The 18208-nt window shown below is 42.9% G+C and overlaps 2 protein-coding genes across 6 annotated transcripts in view; one reads left to right on the top strand and one right to left on the bottom strand.

Annotated features, from left to right (window-relative positions):
* Nucleotides 1-2427, bottom strand: part of TRAFD1 (TRAF-type zinc finger domain containing 1) — a 49276-nt gene extending 46849 nt beyond the window's left edge. For 2 of the 3 annotated variants that reach the window (XM_054510518.2, XM_064578405.1), the window contains exon 1: nt 2283-2418. In XM_054510518.2, coding sequence (XP_054366493.1) covers nt 2283-2316 — 34 coding nt within the window. In that variant the 5' untranslated portion in view covers nt 2317-2418. Of the gene's footprint in view, nt 1-2282 lie in introns of all 3 variants that reach the window. The other variant, XM_064578406.1, reaches the window with a different exon arrangement.
* Nucleotides 2428-2455: 28 nt separating this feature from the next.
* Nucleotides 2456-18208, top strand: part of NAA25 (N-alpha-acetyltransferase 25, NatB auxiliary subunit) — a 70894-nt gene continuing 55141 nt past the window's right edge. For 2 of the 3 annotated variants that reach the window (XM_054510514.2, XM_045887626.3), the window contains exons 1-4: nt 2456-2584; nt 12713-12798; nt 13826-13964; nt 16850-16968. In XM_054510514.2, coding sequence (XP_054366489.1) covers nt 2527-2584; nt 12713-12798; nt 13826-13964; nt 16850-16968 — 402 coding nt within the window. In that variant the 5' untranslated portion in view covers nt 2456-2526. Of the gene's footprint in view, nt 2585-8069; nt 8422-12712; nt 12799-13825; nt 13965-16849; nt 16969-18208 lie in introns of those variants that run through there. The other variant, XM_054510513.2, reaches the window with a different exon arrangement.

Here is an 18208-nt window from a genome sequence, read left to right as displayed (position 1 = left end):
CCGAATGCGACTTTTTTTTTAAATTAACATATAATGTATTATTTGTTTCAGGGGTCTTTTTTTTTTTTTTTTTAAGATTTTATTTATCCATTTGACACGGAGAGAGAGAGAGAGCCAGAGAGAGAGAGCATGCGGGAGCACAAGCAGGGGGTGCGGCAGAGGGAGAGGGAGAAGCAGACTCCCCACAGAGCAGAGAGCCCAATGCGGGACTTGATCCCAGGACCTTGGGATCGTGACCTGAGGTGAAGGAAGCCGCTTAACCAACTGAGCCACCCATGTGCCCCATTTTTTCTTTTCTTTTTTTTTTTGAGCATGTGACTCTTGATCTCAGAGTTATTAAGTTCAAGCCCCATACCGGATATAGAGATTACTTAAAAATAAAATCTTTTTTTTTTTTAAATAAAATCTTAATAAAAAAGTAAATAGGGGGCGCCTGGGTGGCTCAGTTGGTTAAGCGACTGCCTTCGGCTCAGGTCATGATCCTGGAGTCCCGGGATTGAGTCCCGCATCGGGCTCCCTGCTCGGCAGGGAGTCTGCCTCTCTCTCTGACCCTCCCCCCTTCTCATGCTCTCTATCTCATTCTCTCTCAAATAAATAAATAAAATCTTAAAAAAAAAAAAAAGTAAATAGGGGTGCCTGGCTGGCTCAGTCGGTTAAGCGTCTGCCTTCGGCTCAGGTCGTGATCCTGGGGTCCTGGGATCGAGTCCCACATCGGGCTCCCTGCTCAGCGGGAAGCCTGCTTTTCCCTCTGCCTGCCGCGCTCTCCCCCTCTCTCTGACAAATAAATAAATAAAATCTTTAAAAACAAAAGTAAATAAAAACTTTTGATCTAGATGCTGTAACTAGTATTTTTCTTTCCTTTTTTTTTTTTTTTAAAGATTTTATTTATTTGTCAGAGAGAAAGAGCGCACAAGCAGGGAGAGTGGCAGGCAGAGGGAGTAGCAGGCTCCCCGCTGAGCAAGGAGCCTGATGTGGGACAAATTAGTATTTTTCAGAGTGGTCCTCAGATTGAATTAGCATATCTGGGAGTAGGATCCAGGAAACTCATGTTTATCAAGTTTCCCAAGGGATTCTGATGTGCACTAAAGTTGGAGAATCATTTCCTTGGACACTAAAAAGCCCAGAAATGGAGAGGGAAGGAACATCAGTAGAATGGATCAACCCCAGCTGGTCAAGGATGACACTGGGGACACTGTAGTACAGGGCATGACTCTGGTTCTCTACTCAGAAAGACCTGAATTTGAATCATAGTGACTAGCGTGGCCTTACCTTAGGTTATGACTCTACTGAGCCTGGCACACCTAAGTGGCTCCCTCCCTCTTCAAGTCTTTGACAATTATCACTTTTTCAGCTAGGCTTTCCCTGACCCCATTATGCATATAAAATTGCCTCCCTCCTGCACTCTCCAGTCCCTGTTTTACTTTTCTCAGAATCATTTATCACCACCTAATATACTATCTATTTTCTTTGTCTCTCCCACTACAAGTAAAGCTCCATGAAAACTTTGTCTATTTATTGATGGAGCCTCCGTGCCTAAACAAAGCATGGCACATAATAGGCATTCAATAACTATGTGTTGTATGAATTGATTTACTTTTTCCCTCCAGTTTTACTGAGGTATAATTGACAAACTGACTGCATTACTATTTTTTTTTTCTAAGATTTTATTTATTTGACAGAGAGAGAGACTGCGAGAGAGGGAACACAAGCAGGGGGAGCGGGAGAGGGAGAAGCAGGCTTCCCGGCAAGCAGGGAGCCCCATTCGGGGCTCGATCCCAGGACCCTGGGATCATGACCTGAGCCGAAGGCAGACGCTTAACGACTGAGCCACGCAGGCGCCCCTGACTGCATTACTATTAATCTAGGATGCTTCTTAGCTGGTTGAGCCCCAGGCGAGGGATGAAGGGATCTTGAACTTTTCAGGCTTATTTTTACCGTTGATCAGCATCCTTCCCCCCCCCCCCCGCCCCCTTTTTAAGGAAGCTCTGTGCCCTAGGTGGGGCTTGAACTCATCAACCCCAAGATCAAGACTCTCATGCTCTACCCATTGAGCCAGTCAGGCACCCCAGATCGGACAGACCCCTTTCCCCACTGTCCCTTGGGTCAGTCTCCCAGAGGAGTTCCCGGTTCCTCAACAATTGGTCACAGACAAGTCTAACTGGTCCTCCCTCGGACACGGGATAAATACGATAAGCAGGAGCAGCCGAGCCCCAACTTTGACCGAGAGTTTCTCCCCTCCTTTCCTCACTACCCAGTACGTGACTCGGAAGGGATTTCAATACCAACAGCCGTCTCTTCCACCCAGGTTGATTCCATCTGGCCAAAGGAGGACAGTTTCCTATTGAAGAAGCCACTGCGGTACGGGTAGGGGTCCGCGGGCCGGAGGGCTTCCCTTTCAGCGCAGGAGCGTTCAGTCGCAGCCCCGCGACTATCGCGATAGAAGAGCGGGATCGGCGCTGGCCCTTTAACAGCCCCTTCCCGAGGGCCTGCCCCGCGCGTGCGCACTGCGGTTCTGCGCTTGTCATCATGGCGACGCGGGGCCATGTGCAGGACCCTAACGACAGGCGCCTCCGGCCCATTTACGGTGAGTGCCTGGGGCCAGCCTCTTGTCGGCCGGACGCGTCGGGAGCTGCTGAGGCCGAGGCGAAGGTCCAGGAGGGGCGCTGAGGGGGCGGGCGCGGAGCTGGCAGGCGCGGGGGGCGGACCGCGCGGGCCTCTAGGCCGCAGCCCCGGGCCTCGCGTAGGCGCTGGCCGGGCCTTCCTGAGCCCAGCGGTGGCAGCGGCGCGGTCCAGGCAGCGTCTGGTCAGCAGAGCTGGCCCGACGTGCAGGCCGTGTGAGACACACTCTCGCTGAGACGTGCGCTACCCGCAGGCTGCGTTGTTAATGCCGCACCAGGGAAGACCCAGGATTTCAGGTGGATCCCAAGCCAGGTGAAAGCTGGCTCCAGCATGAGGGTGCGACACTCTGCTTGAGGGAAAATTCCTCGCTAAAGACTTTTTACTTAGGAGAACGGGGCCTAGGGGGTCGTCTGACAAGCTGTGCTCGGTGCACATGGAGAAACAGGTCCAAAGAGGGGAAGGGGCTTATGCAAGGTCACCCAGATCGAGTCAGGAGCAGGCCCTATTCGAGGCTCCCAATCCAGAGTTCTTTGGTGGAGAAACAGCTGCTCTGGGCGCACGTGGGTGGCGGGGGGGGGGGGGTCGTGGGCCCAAAATAGCGGTGAAGAGACAGTGTTAGCTCTTGTCAGAGGAGCATGCAGGGCTGCTGCAGGGCTTTTCCTCTCTGCAGCTTCTCTGGTTTTCTCTGCAGCTTCCCTTGTGCTTGCTATGTGGATCCCCCTCCTTAACGCTTACCTCAACTCTGAGGGTTTCAGACCTTGATGTCATCCTGCTACCCGGCTGTGAAAAATCAACAGATTTGAGTCAGGGAGAAACACCTTTTCAGTAACCAGGATGATGTTCTGTAATTGGGCCGTGGTCCTTTTTGTAATTCCTCTCTCTCCTCATAGATAGTTGGTCTGTCTCAGTGAACGGTGAGGAAGGCTTCAAGGTCAGTGGGTTTTGCCAAACTAGACCTCGAGCTTATAGTGTAAATGTTACTAAATGGAGGTTTCTCCACATGGCTGAGATCATTCAACTTTTTTGGAGGAGGGGGCAACTTTATTTCTGGCACAGTTGGTCCTGCTTTTAAAATTTGTATGATGCTGGGGCGCCTGGGCGGCTCAGTCGTTAAGCGTCTGCCTTCGGCTCAGGTCATGATCCCAGGGTCCTGGGATCGAGCCCCGCATCGGGTTCCCCGCTCCGAGGGAAGCCTGCTTCTCCCTCTCCCACTCCCCCTGCTTGTGTTCCCTCTCTCGCTGTGTCTCTCTGTCAAATAAATAAAATATTTAAAAAAAATTGGAAAAAAATAAAATAAAATTTGTATGATGCTTTACTCACATCTCATTTGATTCTAGCAACAACCTGTGAGATGGGAAATAATAGCTAATGTATATAGACCGATTATTATGTTATTCTCTGTGATTGGCCCTTCATATGGCTTATCTTATTTAATATTCACACATTCTCATGAAGTAGATAGTTTTTTCCAGTCCTGCAAATCCTCCCCCCCCTTTTTCTCCCCACAGATGAGAAAAATGGGGCTTTGTTGATACTGTCTAATTTGCCTAAGGTCATTCAGCTAACATTTGATGGAGCTAAGATCCTAACCCCAGTGTCCCAAGCTCACCCTCTTAACCACTGCTAGAAAATTCCTCACTTGAAGCTGAAGACACTGACTTGCCAAAGGTCACACAGGTGGTGAGTGGCAGAGATAGGACTCTATTTCCATTTCCCCATTGTATGTTACCATACCCTCCAGTATATATTTTCAGAGGGCAGGGATGAAATAAGGATGATTGAGGGTAGGAACTGAATCCAGCCAGGGTTCACAGTTTCTAGCTTATGACTCTCTGCGGCAGCAGCTACCGGCAGACATTTTTTTTTTTTAAGTTTTATTTATTTAAGTAATCTCTTCACTCATCATGGGGCTGGAACTCGCGACCCTGAGATCGACCCCAAGATCGAGTCGTGTGCTCCTCCTACTGAGCAACCAGGTGCCCCCCTCCTTTAAACTAAAAAGATTCAGTACTTTTCTTTTTTTAATTTAAATTCTAGTTAGCTAACATGCAGTGCAATACTGGTTTCAGGAGTAGAACTGTGATTCATCACTTACATACAACAAACACCCAGTGCTCATCATAACAGGTCCCCTCCTTAATACCCATCACCCATCTAGCCCATCCCTTACCCACCAGATTCAGTACCTTTTTTTTAAAGATTTATTTATCTATTTGAGAGAGAGCACTCATGTGCTTGGAGGAAGGGAGATGGTGGCGGGGGGAGAAGCAGAGGGAGAGGGAGAAAAAAGAAACCCAAGCAGACTCTGCATATGGAGCCTGACTCAGGCTCGATTCCAGGACCTAGAGATCATGACCTGAGCTGAAATCAAGAGTCTGATGTTTAGCTGACTGCACCATCTAGGTGCCCCCAGGACTCAGTATTTTTGAGAATAATTGGATTTCTAAAATTGTTCTTGAGGACCAAAGAAAATGCCTTTGGTGTCCCATAAGTCATTTAGAAATAACAGTGTTTTGAACTACTCAGTGAGAAAAATCTTGTCCATTTCACGTTGCTAAACATTAGGATATGTTAACTAGAAGTGACAGGTTGTATTGTCAAAACTGAAGCCAGAATTATGTAGCTTTTGTTATAGTTCATGGGGCAAGTATTAGAAGAAGCTTCCTTTAAGAATTTCAAGCAATTAGGGGCGCCTGGGTGGCTCAGTTGGTTAAGCAACTGCCTTCAGCTCTGGTCATGATCCTGGAGTCCCAGGATCTAGTCCCAGGATCTAGTCCCGAATCTGGCTCCCTGCTCAGCGGGGAGTCTGCTTCTCCTTCTGACCCTCCCCCCCTCATGTGCTCTCTCTTTCTCTCTCTCATTCTCTTTCTTTCTCTCAAATAAATAAATCTTTAAAAAAAAAATTCAAGGCAATTAATATCAACTGGCAGGAACAGGAAAAGAGAGGGTACCAACTGTCCTTGACTTCAGCACTTTTGACCTCCAAACTTTGGGACTCCCCAGGCTTTTGTGTTTAAATATATTAGTACCCCTAAACCAGTATTGTTCCTTGAATTCAGACATTCATTATCTGGTAAATGAAAAGCTTATGCTTGGTAGGTAGTGCTTGCCCACCAGCCAGAAGTTCAACAACTGTCAGCATTAATTGAGTGCTTGTTTGTATGCTAACTGTCCTATTAGGTAGTAAGATTATTGTGATCATAGTAGTAAACTAAAGGCCAGAGATTAAATTGCTCAGAGTTACAGCTAGTAAGTTGTAGATCTGGGATTTGAACACAGGCATTGTCACTGAGAGCCCAGCTCTTCACTGAGTTCAGAATTAGCAGCATGACTATCTTTGTACAGCATTATTTGTACTGCCAAGGTTTTAGCATTTTACAACTGTTGGAAACTGCCTGTAACCTCAGCTCTTGCTGAATATTGTTTAGGGTAGAAGTGGACAGTACTGTATGGGTGATTAACTGTGAAATTGTGGTGAGTTGAGATGTGGTGGGTTGAAATTATATTTTCATTGTCCAGGTTTAGAATAACTTTTCAGAAAGCTCATTAGTTAAAACATCTTCAGAGTGCTTCTCATTATTCATAAATTGGTAAGTTTAGATATTATATTTTTAGTGTTTGAAAACCACGCCTGACCTTATTAGAACACCTACTTTATTCATTTTCCTTTTGCTAAAATTATTGTCTTGTGCTATGTGGTTCTTTACAGATTTTGTACTCTGACATGACTTGGTGAGCCCCAATGCTTTTTTCTACCATTATTATTAATTTAAAAATGTTTTTAGTGGCTAGGGGGACAAGCAGGGTGGAAGTGATGGTCAGGTATGGCACGTCATCAATTTGTGTAGAATACAGGAATTGCTAGGTCAGCAATTGTAGAGACGTTTCAAAGAAAAAATATATTCTCATAGTTTTTAGAATGCACATACATATATTTTTTTTAAAGATTTTATTTATTTATCTGACAGAGAGAAAGACAGCGAGAGAGGGAACACAAGCAGGGGGAGTGGGAGAGGGAGAAGCAGACTTCCCGCCGAGCGGGGAGCCCGATGTGGGGCTTGATCCCAGGACCCTGGGATCATGACCTGAGCCGAAGGCAGACGCTTAACGACTGAGCCACCCAGGCGCCCCAATAAATAAAATCTTTAAAAAAAAATTTTTAAGCAAAGATGGAGCTATGTTGTATTCAGTCTTTTTTTCTAAATTGGAGCAATATCTTCAGTAGTCTTTGAAGCTCTTGTAGGAAGTGGAAACAGTGTAGGTTGTCATTTTAGCTGCCCTGGAGACTTTCACAACAGCTGCAAGAACACACAGACTAAAAGCTTGCTTGCTTTTTTTTTTTTTTGACAAGACTGATCTCTCTTTTTTAAAGTAAGCTCTATGCCCGACATGGGCATATGCCCGACTCATGACCCTCAAGATCAAGAGGCGCATGCTCCACAGACTGAGCCATGAGCCAGCCAGACGCCCTAAGACTGATCTCTTTCTTACTCTCAGTATCCCTAAGTATGATTGGACAAATTAATCCCAGGGCCTCTTCTACCAGGCAAGTAGGCCCGCATGTGTCAGGGCCTACTGCTGTCTGCATATATAAGGAAGAGTCACTTCTGTTCAAATTGTTACCCAGGAAGGTGGCTGGCTTAGTCATTTAACAGATTTTGATAGTCTCTTGCCAATGATTTAACCCAGTGTTTTCCAACTTTCTATCGTTCTTCCATCCAGTGTGATGATTCTAGCTTTATTTAGTATTATCTGTGCTATTATTTACTTAATATTTTTCTCTAACTTGATTTTTAACTTAAATTTATTTAAAAATAATCTATATCATTATCATTAATGGAGGACCTGTCACTTGTGCTGAGAAAACAAAATGATAAAAATAAGATGAAAACAAAACAATGTTTTAAAGTCTTAACTAGATTCTGATATTTGTGTAGCTTTGAGTCTGAAGTCTGTTCCTTTGCTGTTAAAAGAAAAAGCATTAGAAAGTATTAAAGAAGTGGCTGGCTCAGTTGGAAGAGCATTCAACTCTTGATCTTGGGGTCGTGAGTTCGAGCCCATGTTGAATGTAGAGATTACATTAAAATCTTAAGGGAAAAAAAAGTATTAAAGAAGTGACTGGCTAACCCTAAACTGAGACTGTCTCTTTAATACAAGGGAAACATTGGAAGAGATCAACTTCTCACTGTGTTACCTAGTGCTGACTGCAAGGACCACCTAAAAACATTTCACTCAGAGAGTGGTACCCATGGTTTGCAAACATTGCTTTCATCTATGCATCATCAACTTTTTTTTTTTTTTTTTAAAGATTCTATTTATTTATTTGACAGAGACACAGCGAGAGAGGGAATGCAAGCAGGGCGAGTGGGAGAGGGAGAAGCAGGCTTCCCGCTGAGCAGGAAGCCCGATGCGGGGCTCGGTCCCAGGACCCCGGGATCATGACCTGAGCCGAAGGCAGACGCTTAACCATCTGAGCCACCCAGGCGCCCCTATGCATCATCATCTTACTGTTTCCTGTGCCTGATTTGTGGATCGCTGATTTTGGCTTATTCCTGTTATTAAGGGAACACCAGGCCTCATGGTCAAACCACAGTTACCATTGAATAAGTTTTGTTTGTTTGTTTATTTATTTAGAGAGAGAGAGAGAGGAGGGAAGAGGGAGACAAAAACACTAGTACACTCCATGCTGAGTGTGGAGCCTGACATGGGGCTTGATCCCATGACCCTGAGATCATGGACTCATCTGAAACCAAGAGTCGGATGTGCTCAACTGACTGTGTCACCCAGGGGCCCCACCTTTGAGTAAGTTTTAAAACAACTTACTAAAAAGACAGATTTAGGATATCAATTTATATATTTATTATTATTATTATTTTTTTTAAAGATTATTTATTTGAGAGAGCGAGAATGAGAGAGAGAGAGAGTACATGAGATGGGGGAGGGTTAGAGGGAGAAGCAGGGAGCCCGATGCGGGACTCGATCCAGGGACTCCAGGATCATGACCCGAGCCGAAGGCAGTCGCTCAACCAACTGAGCCACCCAGGCGCCCTATATTTATTATTTTTAATTAATTTTTTTTTTAGAGGAGAGGGACAGAAGGAGAATCTTTTTTTTTTTTTTTAACATTTTATTTATTTATTTGACAGAGAGAGAGAGAGCACAAATCGGCAGAGCGGCAGGCAGAGGGAGAGGGAGAAGCAAGCTCTCCGCTGAGCAGGGAGCCTGATGTGGGGCTCGATCCCAGGACCCTGGGATCATGACCTAAGCCGAAGGCAGATGCTTAATGACTGAGCCACCCAGGTGCCCCAAGAAAGAGAATCTTAAGCAGGGCTCCATGCCCAGTATGGAGCTGGATGAGGGGCTCAGTCTCATGACCCTGAGATCATGACCTGAGCCAAAATCAAGTTGGAGGCTTAACCTACTGAGCCACCCAGGGGCTCTGGGATATTGTTTTTATTGGCCTGTTTTCTCCAAGGGCTACCTAATTTATATTCCAGAGTCAGTAATGTAAACGAAAATAGACTTTTACCATCTAGGCATCCAGGAAGGGGGAGCCTGACAGCAGACTGGCTGAATGTAGGGGAGTGTCTTAGTTAAACTTTTGGGTGCAAGGAGCGGAAGCCCGTTGACACAAGCTCTACTGAAGGGGGCTTGCTATAAACCCTGGTGGGAGCCTAGAGCAGGGATGCAGTTTTCAGGGTTTGATGGAAACTGAAGATGGGGTGCCTGGGTAGCTTAGTCATTAAGCATCTGCCTTCGGCTCAGGTCATGATCCCAGGGTCCTGGGATCGAGCCCTATGTCAGGCTCGCTGCTCAATGGGAAGCCTGCTTCTCCCTCTCCTACTCCCCCTGCTTGTGTTCCCTCTCTCGCTGTATCTGTCTCGGTCAAATAAATAAATAAAATCTTAAAAAAAAACAAACAAAAAACAACTGAAGAGCTGTCAGGATCCAAAGCTTTTTTTTTTTTTTAAGATTTTTAAAAATTTATTTGTCAGAGAGAGAGAGAGAGAGAGCACAAGCAGGGGGAGTGGCAGAGGAAGAAGTAGGCTCCCCGCTGAGCAAGGAGCCCAATGTGGGACTTGATCACAGGATCCTGGGATCATGACTTGAGCCAAAGGCAGACACTTAACCACCTGAGCTGCCCAGGCATCCCTAAAGCTCCCCCCCCGCCCCCGCCAATTTTCATCCATGCTTTTATCTGTGTGTGTTTATTCTTTGCTTGGTTCTTCAGAGTTTTGTTTTTTTTTTTTCCTGCCTACTTATCAGTTTACCCAGGGCCCAACATGTTGGCTTTGTGGCCACACCAAGATGTGACCTCTCTTTACGAGCTTAAATTAATCAACACTGCCCTGCCCCCAATCCTTTGATAAAGATAAGTGACATTTTTAATACTTTTATAAATGTTATGTGAATGAAGAGGCAAGAGACAACTCCTTTTCTTCACTCCCCATCAACTAACTTGCATCCTCTAAGGCACCTTCAAAATGGAAATTCTGGAGCTGCCACTGGTAATGTCAGACTAACAATATTTATTTCCTTCCAAATGAGGTTCCGCATAGTTTCTCACTCTGGCTTTGTGACTCAGTGTTGCAGTTACAGTTTACCAGGGAGAAACCTGATTTACCCTTGGGTTAATATCCACCTCAGTGGGTGTAGTTACAAGGTCTAGACGTGGTCATCCAATCCTACCCCTGCAGTAGAGGCAGTGGAAACCATTCCCAGAGAAGAGGGCATGGGCAGGTAAGTGCAGAGGGAAAGGTTAAATGCCCTTATAGTCCTGACCTCTGGTCTCATCCATTTATGGGCAGATCCTCAGAGCTGGGGTCTCATCACAGATGTTTAATTACTCTTCAGGGTATGCTCTAAAAACATGGAGTCTTACAGGAATGAGTCAGAAGTAACTTAGAACTGACTCAGAAAGAGATCAGCATATTATTAGGAAGAGAAAGTGTCCTTTATTGAGCTGAAATATCTCTGTCAGGTATTCTGTAAGGACAAATGATGGCATATTGGCTGAGCTATTTAAGAAAACTGGTGTTAGATATTTGGGTAGTTAGACCAAGTTTGTATGCTTTTAGTTTTCTGGTTCTCCAGTCTCTCCACCTGAGTATTAGGTCTTTGATCTTCCTTTCTAGATTTCGATTGCCTCCACAGTGAGTCTGTCTCTTTTTGACCTTCCTCCCTAGATTGTGATTACCTCCAGAGTAGGGCTTCTTAATCTCTTCACCTAGCGTATTTGGTGCTTATCTGTGTTATGGCATTGAAGAAAGACTGAAGAGATGAAACTCATGGGTTCATGTGGGTCTGTTTTAAGTTTTAGTCAAGTATTCATTGGAGGAAAATGGAATTTGTTCGGTAAAATGATAGTCTATTTCTGTTGTTTGGGCCACCAGGGCCGTAGATTATTTTGAGTTCTTTATGCTTCCTTTGTCCCTATGCTGATTTGGGACCTTGATGGACAAAGTGGGACCATTAGAGGTAGTAGATTGTGAACTGGCCCACATTCAGTCATCTTTCTATAATTAGAACTGACAGTTACCACCCATGTTGCCCACCTATAACACTTCTCACTTTCCTTCTCTGGAAATGAATCTTTGCTTTGTGGGTGTGTGTATCACACACATTTTGTTAATGTGCTTTATTTGTTAGAGCAGTTTCAGGTTTACAGAAAAAAGAGTGGAAAAGTACAGAGTTCCTATATATCCCCACACTCCCACTCCCTCCCCCCAGTTTCCCCTATTGTTAATATCTTGATTTAGTGTGTACTTTGTTTCAGGTGCTGAGCCAATATGATAGGTTTTTTTATTGTTTTTTAAAGATTTTATTTATTTTTGAGATAGAGAGGGCTCACGAGCATGAGTGGGGGAGGGGCAGAGGGAGAAGCAGAGTCCCTGCTGAGCAGGGAACCCAATGCGGGACTCGATCCCAGGATCCTGGGATCATGACCTGAGCCACCCAGGCGCCCTGATAGGTTATTTTTAACTAATATACATAGTTTACTAGTTTACATTAGGGTTTATTCTTTGTGTTGTACCTTCTGTGGGTTTTGACAAAAGTATGATGACTTATATCCATCATTACAGTATCATACAGAATAGTTTCACTGTACTAAAAATCCCCTGTGCTCCACCCATTCATCCCTCCCCCAGCCCCTGATGACCACTGATTGTTTTATTGTCTATAATTTTTGCCTTTTCCAGAATGTCATATAATTGGAATCATATAGTATAGCTTTGTCAGATTGGCTTCTTTCACATAGCAATATGCATTTAAAGTTCCTGTGTTTTTCTGTGCCTTGATAGCTCATTTCTTTTTATCACTGAGTAATACTCCATTGTACGACTCTATCACAATTTTGTTTATCCATTGGCCCATTGAAGGACATCTTGGTTGCTTCCAAGGTTTGGTAGTTATAAATAAAGCTGCCATAAACATTTGTGTGCAAGTTTTTGTGTGGAGGTAAGTTTTCAGCTTATTTGGGTAGATACCAAGGAGCATGATTGCTGATCAAATGGTAGAGTATGTTTAGCATTTGAAGAAACTGCCAGACTGTCTTCCAAGGTGGTTTTACCATTTTACCTTCCCAGCAGCACTGAGTGAGAGGTGCTGTTGTTCCATGTACTCACCAGCATTTGATCCATAACTTATTTTGAGTTATCTATGCCTCATCTGCCCCTACACTGATTTGGAACCTTGCTGAGCAAAGAGGGATCAGGGAGTAGTAGTAGTAGGTTGTGGACTGGCCTGTTTAGTCATTTTTCTATATTTAGAATTGACAGCTACCACATTTCCCATTTATGACACTTCTCATTTTCTTCTAAATCTTCTCATCTGGAAATGAAACTTCTTTGGTTAGACTTTTGGATAATAATTGATTCCTTTTTTTCCGTAACACAATTTTATAACAGGTCTGAGAGATGACTATAGGAATATAAGATCGTATTCTGGACCATCCTAGCCACTTAGAATTAAAATTGGCCCCATGATGTTTTTAATACTGAATTAAAATACTTTATGAAACATCTCATACCAGCCTATGCATTTTTCATATTTGCTGAAGGAATATAATAACTATCATAATTTGTTTTCATAGATTATCTTGATAATGGTAATAATAAAATGGCAATTCAGCAAGCAGATAAATTGTTGAAGAAACATAAGGATCTTCACTGTGCTAAGGTAAGTTCATTTGCTCTAGAGTTACTTATATTTGGTGGGTTATATATTATAATCTTAAAAGGGAAAAGATATTAAATCTGTTTAGTGACAGTTTTTTCAGGTTTTTTTTTTCCCCCAGGTTATGTTTTGTTTTGTTTTTTAAGCAGGCTCCATGCCCAGTGTGGAGCCCAATGCAGGGCTTGAACTCACAACCCTGAGATGAAGAATCACACACTCCACCAACTGAGCCAGCCAGGCGCCTGTCTAAGCTCTAAGCCATTTATTTTTCTTTTTTCTTTCTTTTTTTTTTTTTTTAAAGATTTTATTTATTCATTCGAGACACAGGGATACAGAGAGAGAGAGAGAGCACAAGCAGGGGGAGAGGCAGAGGAAGAAACAGGCTCCCCGCTGAGCCAGGAGCCCGACGTGGGGCTCGATCCCAGGACGCTGGGATCATGACCCGAGCCAAAGGCAGATGCTTAACCATCTGAGCCACCCAGGCGCCCCTAAGCCATTTATTTTTCTGATTACCTAAATGTCATAAATAGTATTTAATTAAAAGCTAACGGTTTATTTCTTTGGATATTTTGGACATAACTTAGCTAATTTAATTATTTTATATTGATAGACTTCTTTTTTCTAAGCAACGTTGTGCCTTTTATTTATTTTTTTAAAGTAGGTTCCACGCCCAACATGGGGTTTGAACTCACAGCCTCGATATTGAGAGTTGTATACTCTAGAGCTTGAGCCAGCCACGTGCCCCTGTTCTGCCTTCTTAATATGACTGAATAGGAAAGACTCTTGATGTGCTGTGATTTTTAGTAAAATATGGTTTACTTGATAGCAACCTAGGCATACCTTATAGCTTATCTTGTGTTTTCAAGTTGGCCTTCTTTGGCTCATTTTTTTTAAGATTTTATTTATTTATTTGATAGAGTATAAGCAGGGGGAGCAGGAGAGGGAATAGCAGGCTCCCCTCTGAGTAGGGAGCTTTGGCTCATAGTTTCATTTCTGTCCTTTTAAAACTAATGTTTTTCCTATGTATCAGGTTTTAAAGGCAATTGGTTTACAGAGAACTGGAAAGCAAGAGGAAGCCTTCATGTTAGCACAGGAGGTGGCAGCCCTTGAACCAACAGATGACAACTCGCTACAGGCACTGACTATTCTTTACCGGGAGATGCACCGACGTATGTTTCTTTTTCATTTTTTTTTTTTTATTTTATTTGACAGAGAGAGACATAGCGAGAGCAGGAACACAAGCAGGGGGAGTGGGAGAGGGAGAAGCAGGCTTCCCGCAGAGCAGGGAGCCCGATGTGGGACTCGATCCCAGGACGCTGGGATCATGACCTGAGCCGAAGGCAGACGCTTAACGACTGAGCCACCCAGGCGCCCTTTTTCATTGTTTTTAAACTTGAGCTGAAGTTTTTGTTTCTTTCTTCTTCTTTTTTTTTTTTAAAGATTTATTTATTTATTTTAGAGAGAGAGAAAGCATGCAAGGGGGCGGGGGGAAGGGGAGAGGGAGAGGGAGAGAGAATCTTAAGCAGGCTCCACACCCAGCATGGAGCCCAAGCTGGGGCTTGATCTCACGACCCTGAGATCATGACCTGAGCTGAAATTAAGAGTTGGATGCTTAACCAACTGAGCCACCCAAGCGCCCCAAGGTTTTGTTTATTTCTGATTGAGTTCTCTCTTTGTTCATTCTACTTATCACTCATGTTTTGAGTGGATGGCAATAGTTAAAATAATGCATTAACCATGATTTACAAAGACAGGCAGAAAGGATATTTTACGTGTATTAGTATCCTGAATTGGAATGAGTTGAGGTTGGTTTGTGACATTTTGATTTACTGAATGGAAGAGTTACCCTTTTTACTATTTGATATGGAAGATTTCAAACATAAAAAAAACCAGAACAGCATAATAAATCTCATTGAACTCATTATCCACCTTCAGCAGTCATTGTCCCATGGCAAATTTTACTGTATCCCATCCCCTGCCAGATTCTTTCTTTTTTTTTTTTTAAAGATTTTATTTATTTGACAGAGAGAGACACAGCGAGAGAGGGAACACAAGCAGGGCGAGTGGGAGAGGGAGAAACAGGCTTCCCGCCGAGCAGGGAGCCCGATGCGGGGCTCGATCCCAGGACCCTGGGATCATGACCTGAGCCGAAGTCAGACGCTTTAATGAAGTCAGATGCTTAACGACTGAGCCACCCAGGCGCCCCTGCCCATCCCCCGCCAGATTATTTCTAAGCATATTCTAGCTAGTCTACCATTTCACCTGTAAATAAAGTTTTTCATTGTTACTTTCTTAAATCTTTTATTATGGAGTAATACGTATCTTCCATAATACATATTATAGAAGATACATTTTATATAACACACTAGAATACTTGATGTGGAATAATGAACGTTCATGAATCTCCAATCAATTTAAGAAAGAGCATTATCAATACTGACAGCTTCCTATGTGTTCCTTATCAATCTCACTTCCCCTTTTACATTCCAAGAGGTACTTGTTTCCTGAATATATTTTATTATCTTGCTTTTAAAAAAAATCTTTATCACATTTGTTTTTCTAAGTAATACTTTATTAATTTTGCTCAATTTTGACTTACTTGAAAAATTTTGCCTTTGGGGCTTCTGGATGGCTCAGTTAATAATCTGTCTTCAGCTCAGGTTATGATCCCGGAGTCCCAGGATAGAGCCCCACATCGGGCTCCCTGCTCAGCGTGGGGAGTCTGCTTCTCCCTCTGCCCCTCACCGCACTCGTGCTCTCGCGCTCTCTCTCTCTCTCAAATAAATGGGTAAAATCTTAAAAAAAAGGAAGTTTGCCCTCAAACCATCACGTTGTACACCTTAAGATATACAATTTTTATTTGTCAGTTATTCCTCAATAAAGCTGGAAAAATAAAATAAAAATTTTTGCCAACCTAGTGGACAGAAATGTTACTTTCCAGTTTTGTTTTTCATTTTTTTAGAAGATTTTATTTATTAGGGAGTGCGAGCAGGAGGGGGGAGGGGCAGAGGGAGAGGGAGAAGCAGACTCCCTGTTGAGCAGGGAGCCCAATGTGGGGCTCGATCCCAGGACCCTGGGATCATGACCTGAGCTGAAGGCAGATGCTTAGCTGACTGAGCCACCCATGTTTTTCGTTTTTTAAAAGACAGAACTTAAGAGTTGGGTATTATATCTGATTATTTAGGGATTATGTTGATTTAGGGTTACGGATTCTCCCCCAGTGTTTTTTTAAAAATCATTTATCTCACAAATACTGAATGTTTCTCTATGACAAGTATTGTATCCAAGTCAAAGATGAAAGGTGCTCTCTCTGCCCTTGTGTTACTCATAGTCTTTAAGGGGAAATTCAGGGGGACCTGGCTGGCTGTCAGTAGAGCATGCAACTCTTGATCTCAGGGTCGTGGATTCAAGCCCCATGTTGGATGTAGAGCTCAATTAAAAAAAAAAGGGGGGGAAAATTCATCAATAGACTTTTCTACATTATGTGTTAATAAATGTTATAAGAGACTTATTTAAAAAATTTAAAGATGGTAGAAGGAAGCAGTGATCAAACTGGGTGGAGGTGCAGAGATGGTGTTTGGGAAGGATTACATTTGAACTTGCACAGTTCCTTGCAGAGAGGATTACATTTGAGCTGGGTCTTGGTCTTGGATGATGTTCACTGAGCAGAAAAGAGAGGAAAGGAGAATCCAGGCAGAGGGAACATGCAGAGGTATGATATAGCACTGGGAGTCTAGTGGAGCTACAAATAGTTTGAGATGCTGGAACACTAAGTGCTGTGGGAAATAAGTAGGAAGGAGACAGAGAGGCTAGATCCTGGAGGGTCTTATTTATATATTGCAAATGTGTTGGGGAGGCCTGAGCTATTCCATGCTTCATCGAAAAACACCCAACCAAGAGAAGAGTAATGATCAGATGAGGCAAAACAAATACTTTCTTCTTCCTTAGTGATAGGAGACATCTATTTCCTCCAAAGGGGGAAAAAAATTAAATGCTGTTAAGATTTAATGTATACTTCAATAATTAAGGAATGTCCTATTTCTTTTTATCCTAGCGGAGTTAGTTACAAAACTTTATGAGGCAGCTGTGAAGAAAGTTCCCAATAGTGAGGAGTATCACTCTCACCTCTTCATGGCTTATGCCAGAGTGGGCGAATATAAGAAAATGCAACAGGTAACTTGATTCCAAACCTCCTGGGCTGTGGGATTTGCTATTAGACGCAGTCTTTTTAAATGTGACTTAATTGTAGGAATATGTTTGCATGTGTGTGTAGAGCCAAATCTATGTATTTGTGTGTGGAGATCAGGCAGATACTTTCTTGTGTGTTTTAAAGATGAACTGTTATTCAAGTTCTTTAAGTGTTTTATTTGGGGAAATCTGATTGTTCTTTGGTGGCCTGGTGGTATGTTTTGTTTGGTTCTGGTAAATTGGCTTCAAATTGTCCCACTGCATGAAATTGTTGTTATAGTTTCAGAAAATGGGCAGAAATCCCAGAACAAAAAATGAACAGACTATAGAAAGATTAACCTTAAAGTTTAGATCTAATTTGTAAATTTAACTCTTTGTAGCCTGAGGAGATTTTTAAATACACCTGGGAAAACTCCCCACTGTTTGGATACTTGTCTTTTTCGTAGAGGCAGCTTATTTGCCAGTTAGCACATTTTAGGTGTTCCATATATTTAGATGTATGTGAAGGAGCCTCATTTGGACTAGTGGGTGGGTAGAGTCAACATCCCAGAGAAATGAAACTGTTAAGCCCATAAAGGGTTATGATGTCAAACTAGCATTTTTTCAGAAATGGCTTTGTTTGTGGGTATAATTTCTTCTGAAAGCAAAGCTTTCTTACTTGGGTTTTTGTTTTGTCTTACTCTTTACTTGAAATATCAGACTATAACAATAGATAAATTAGGGAGGGTGGAAGGTACTATATTAATATAAATCCTTTTTCCTTAAAATTAAGCTTTGTATTTGCTTATGCAAGTTTTTAAATTGGAAGAAATTTTTTCCCCAAATATAATTCTTTGAAGAAGTTTTATTTACTGATGGAGTATATTCTCAGGAAAAATAATCAGATTATAATTTTTCTTTTCTTTAAGATTTTATTTATTTATTTGACAGAGAGAGACACAGTGAGAAAGGGAACACAAGCAGGGGGAGTGGGAGAGGGAGAAACAGGCTTCCTGCGGAACAGGGAGCCGATGCAGGGCTCGATCCCAGGACCCTGGGATCATGACCTGAGCCGAAGGCAGACGCTTAATGACTGAGCCACCCAGGCACCCCTATAATTTTTCTTTTAATGTAAAATGGGTATATATTTTTAAATTGGCAATGCTAACATGTATATATGTAAATCTTTAATATCATTTTTACTTCTAGGAATATGTTTTAAGGGAAGTATATTAAATGTCTGTTA

This window comes from Mirounga angustirostris, unplaced genomic scaffold (assembly GCF_029215605.1).
Source record: "Mirounga angustirostris isolate CCGP_5_RB_7025 unplaced genomic scaffold, mMirAng1.0.hap1 SCAF_14, whole genome shotgun sequence".
In the NCBI taxonomy this organism is placed as follows: Eukaryota; Metazoa; Chordata; class Mammalia; order Carnivora; family Phocidae; genus Mirounga; species Mirounga angustirostris.
The sequence above is the reverse complement of the archived record's forward strand: the minus strand, read 5'-3'. Positions and strand labels throughout refer to the sequence as shown.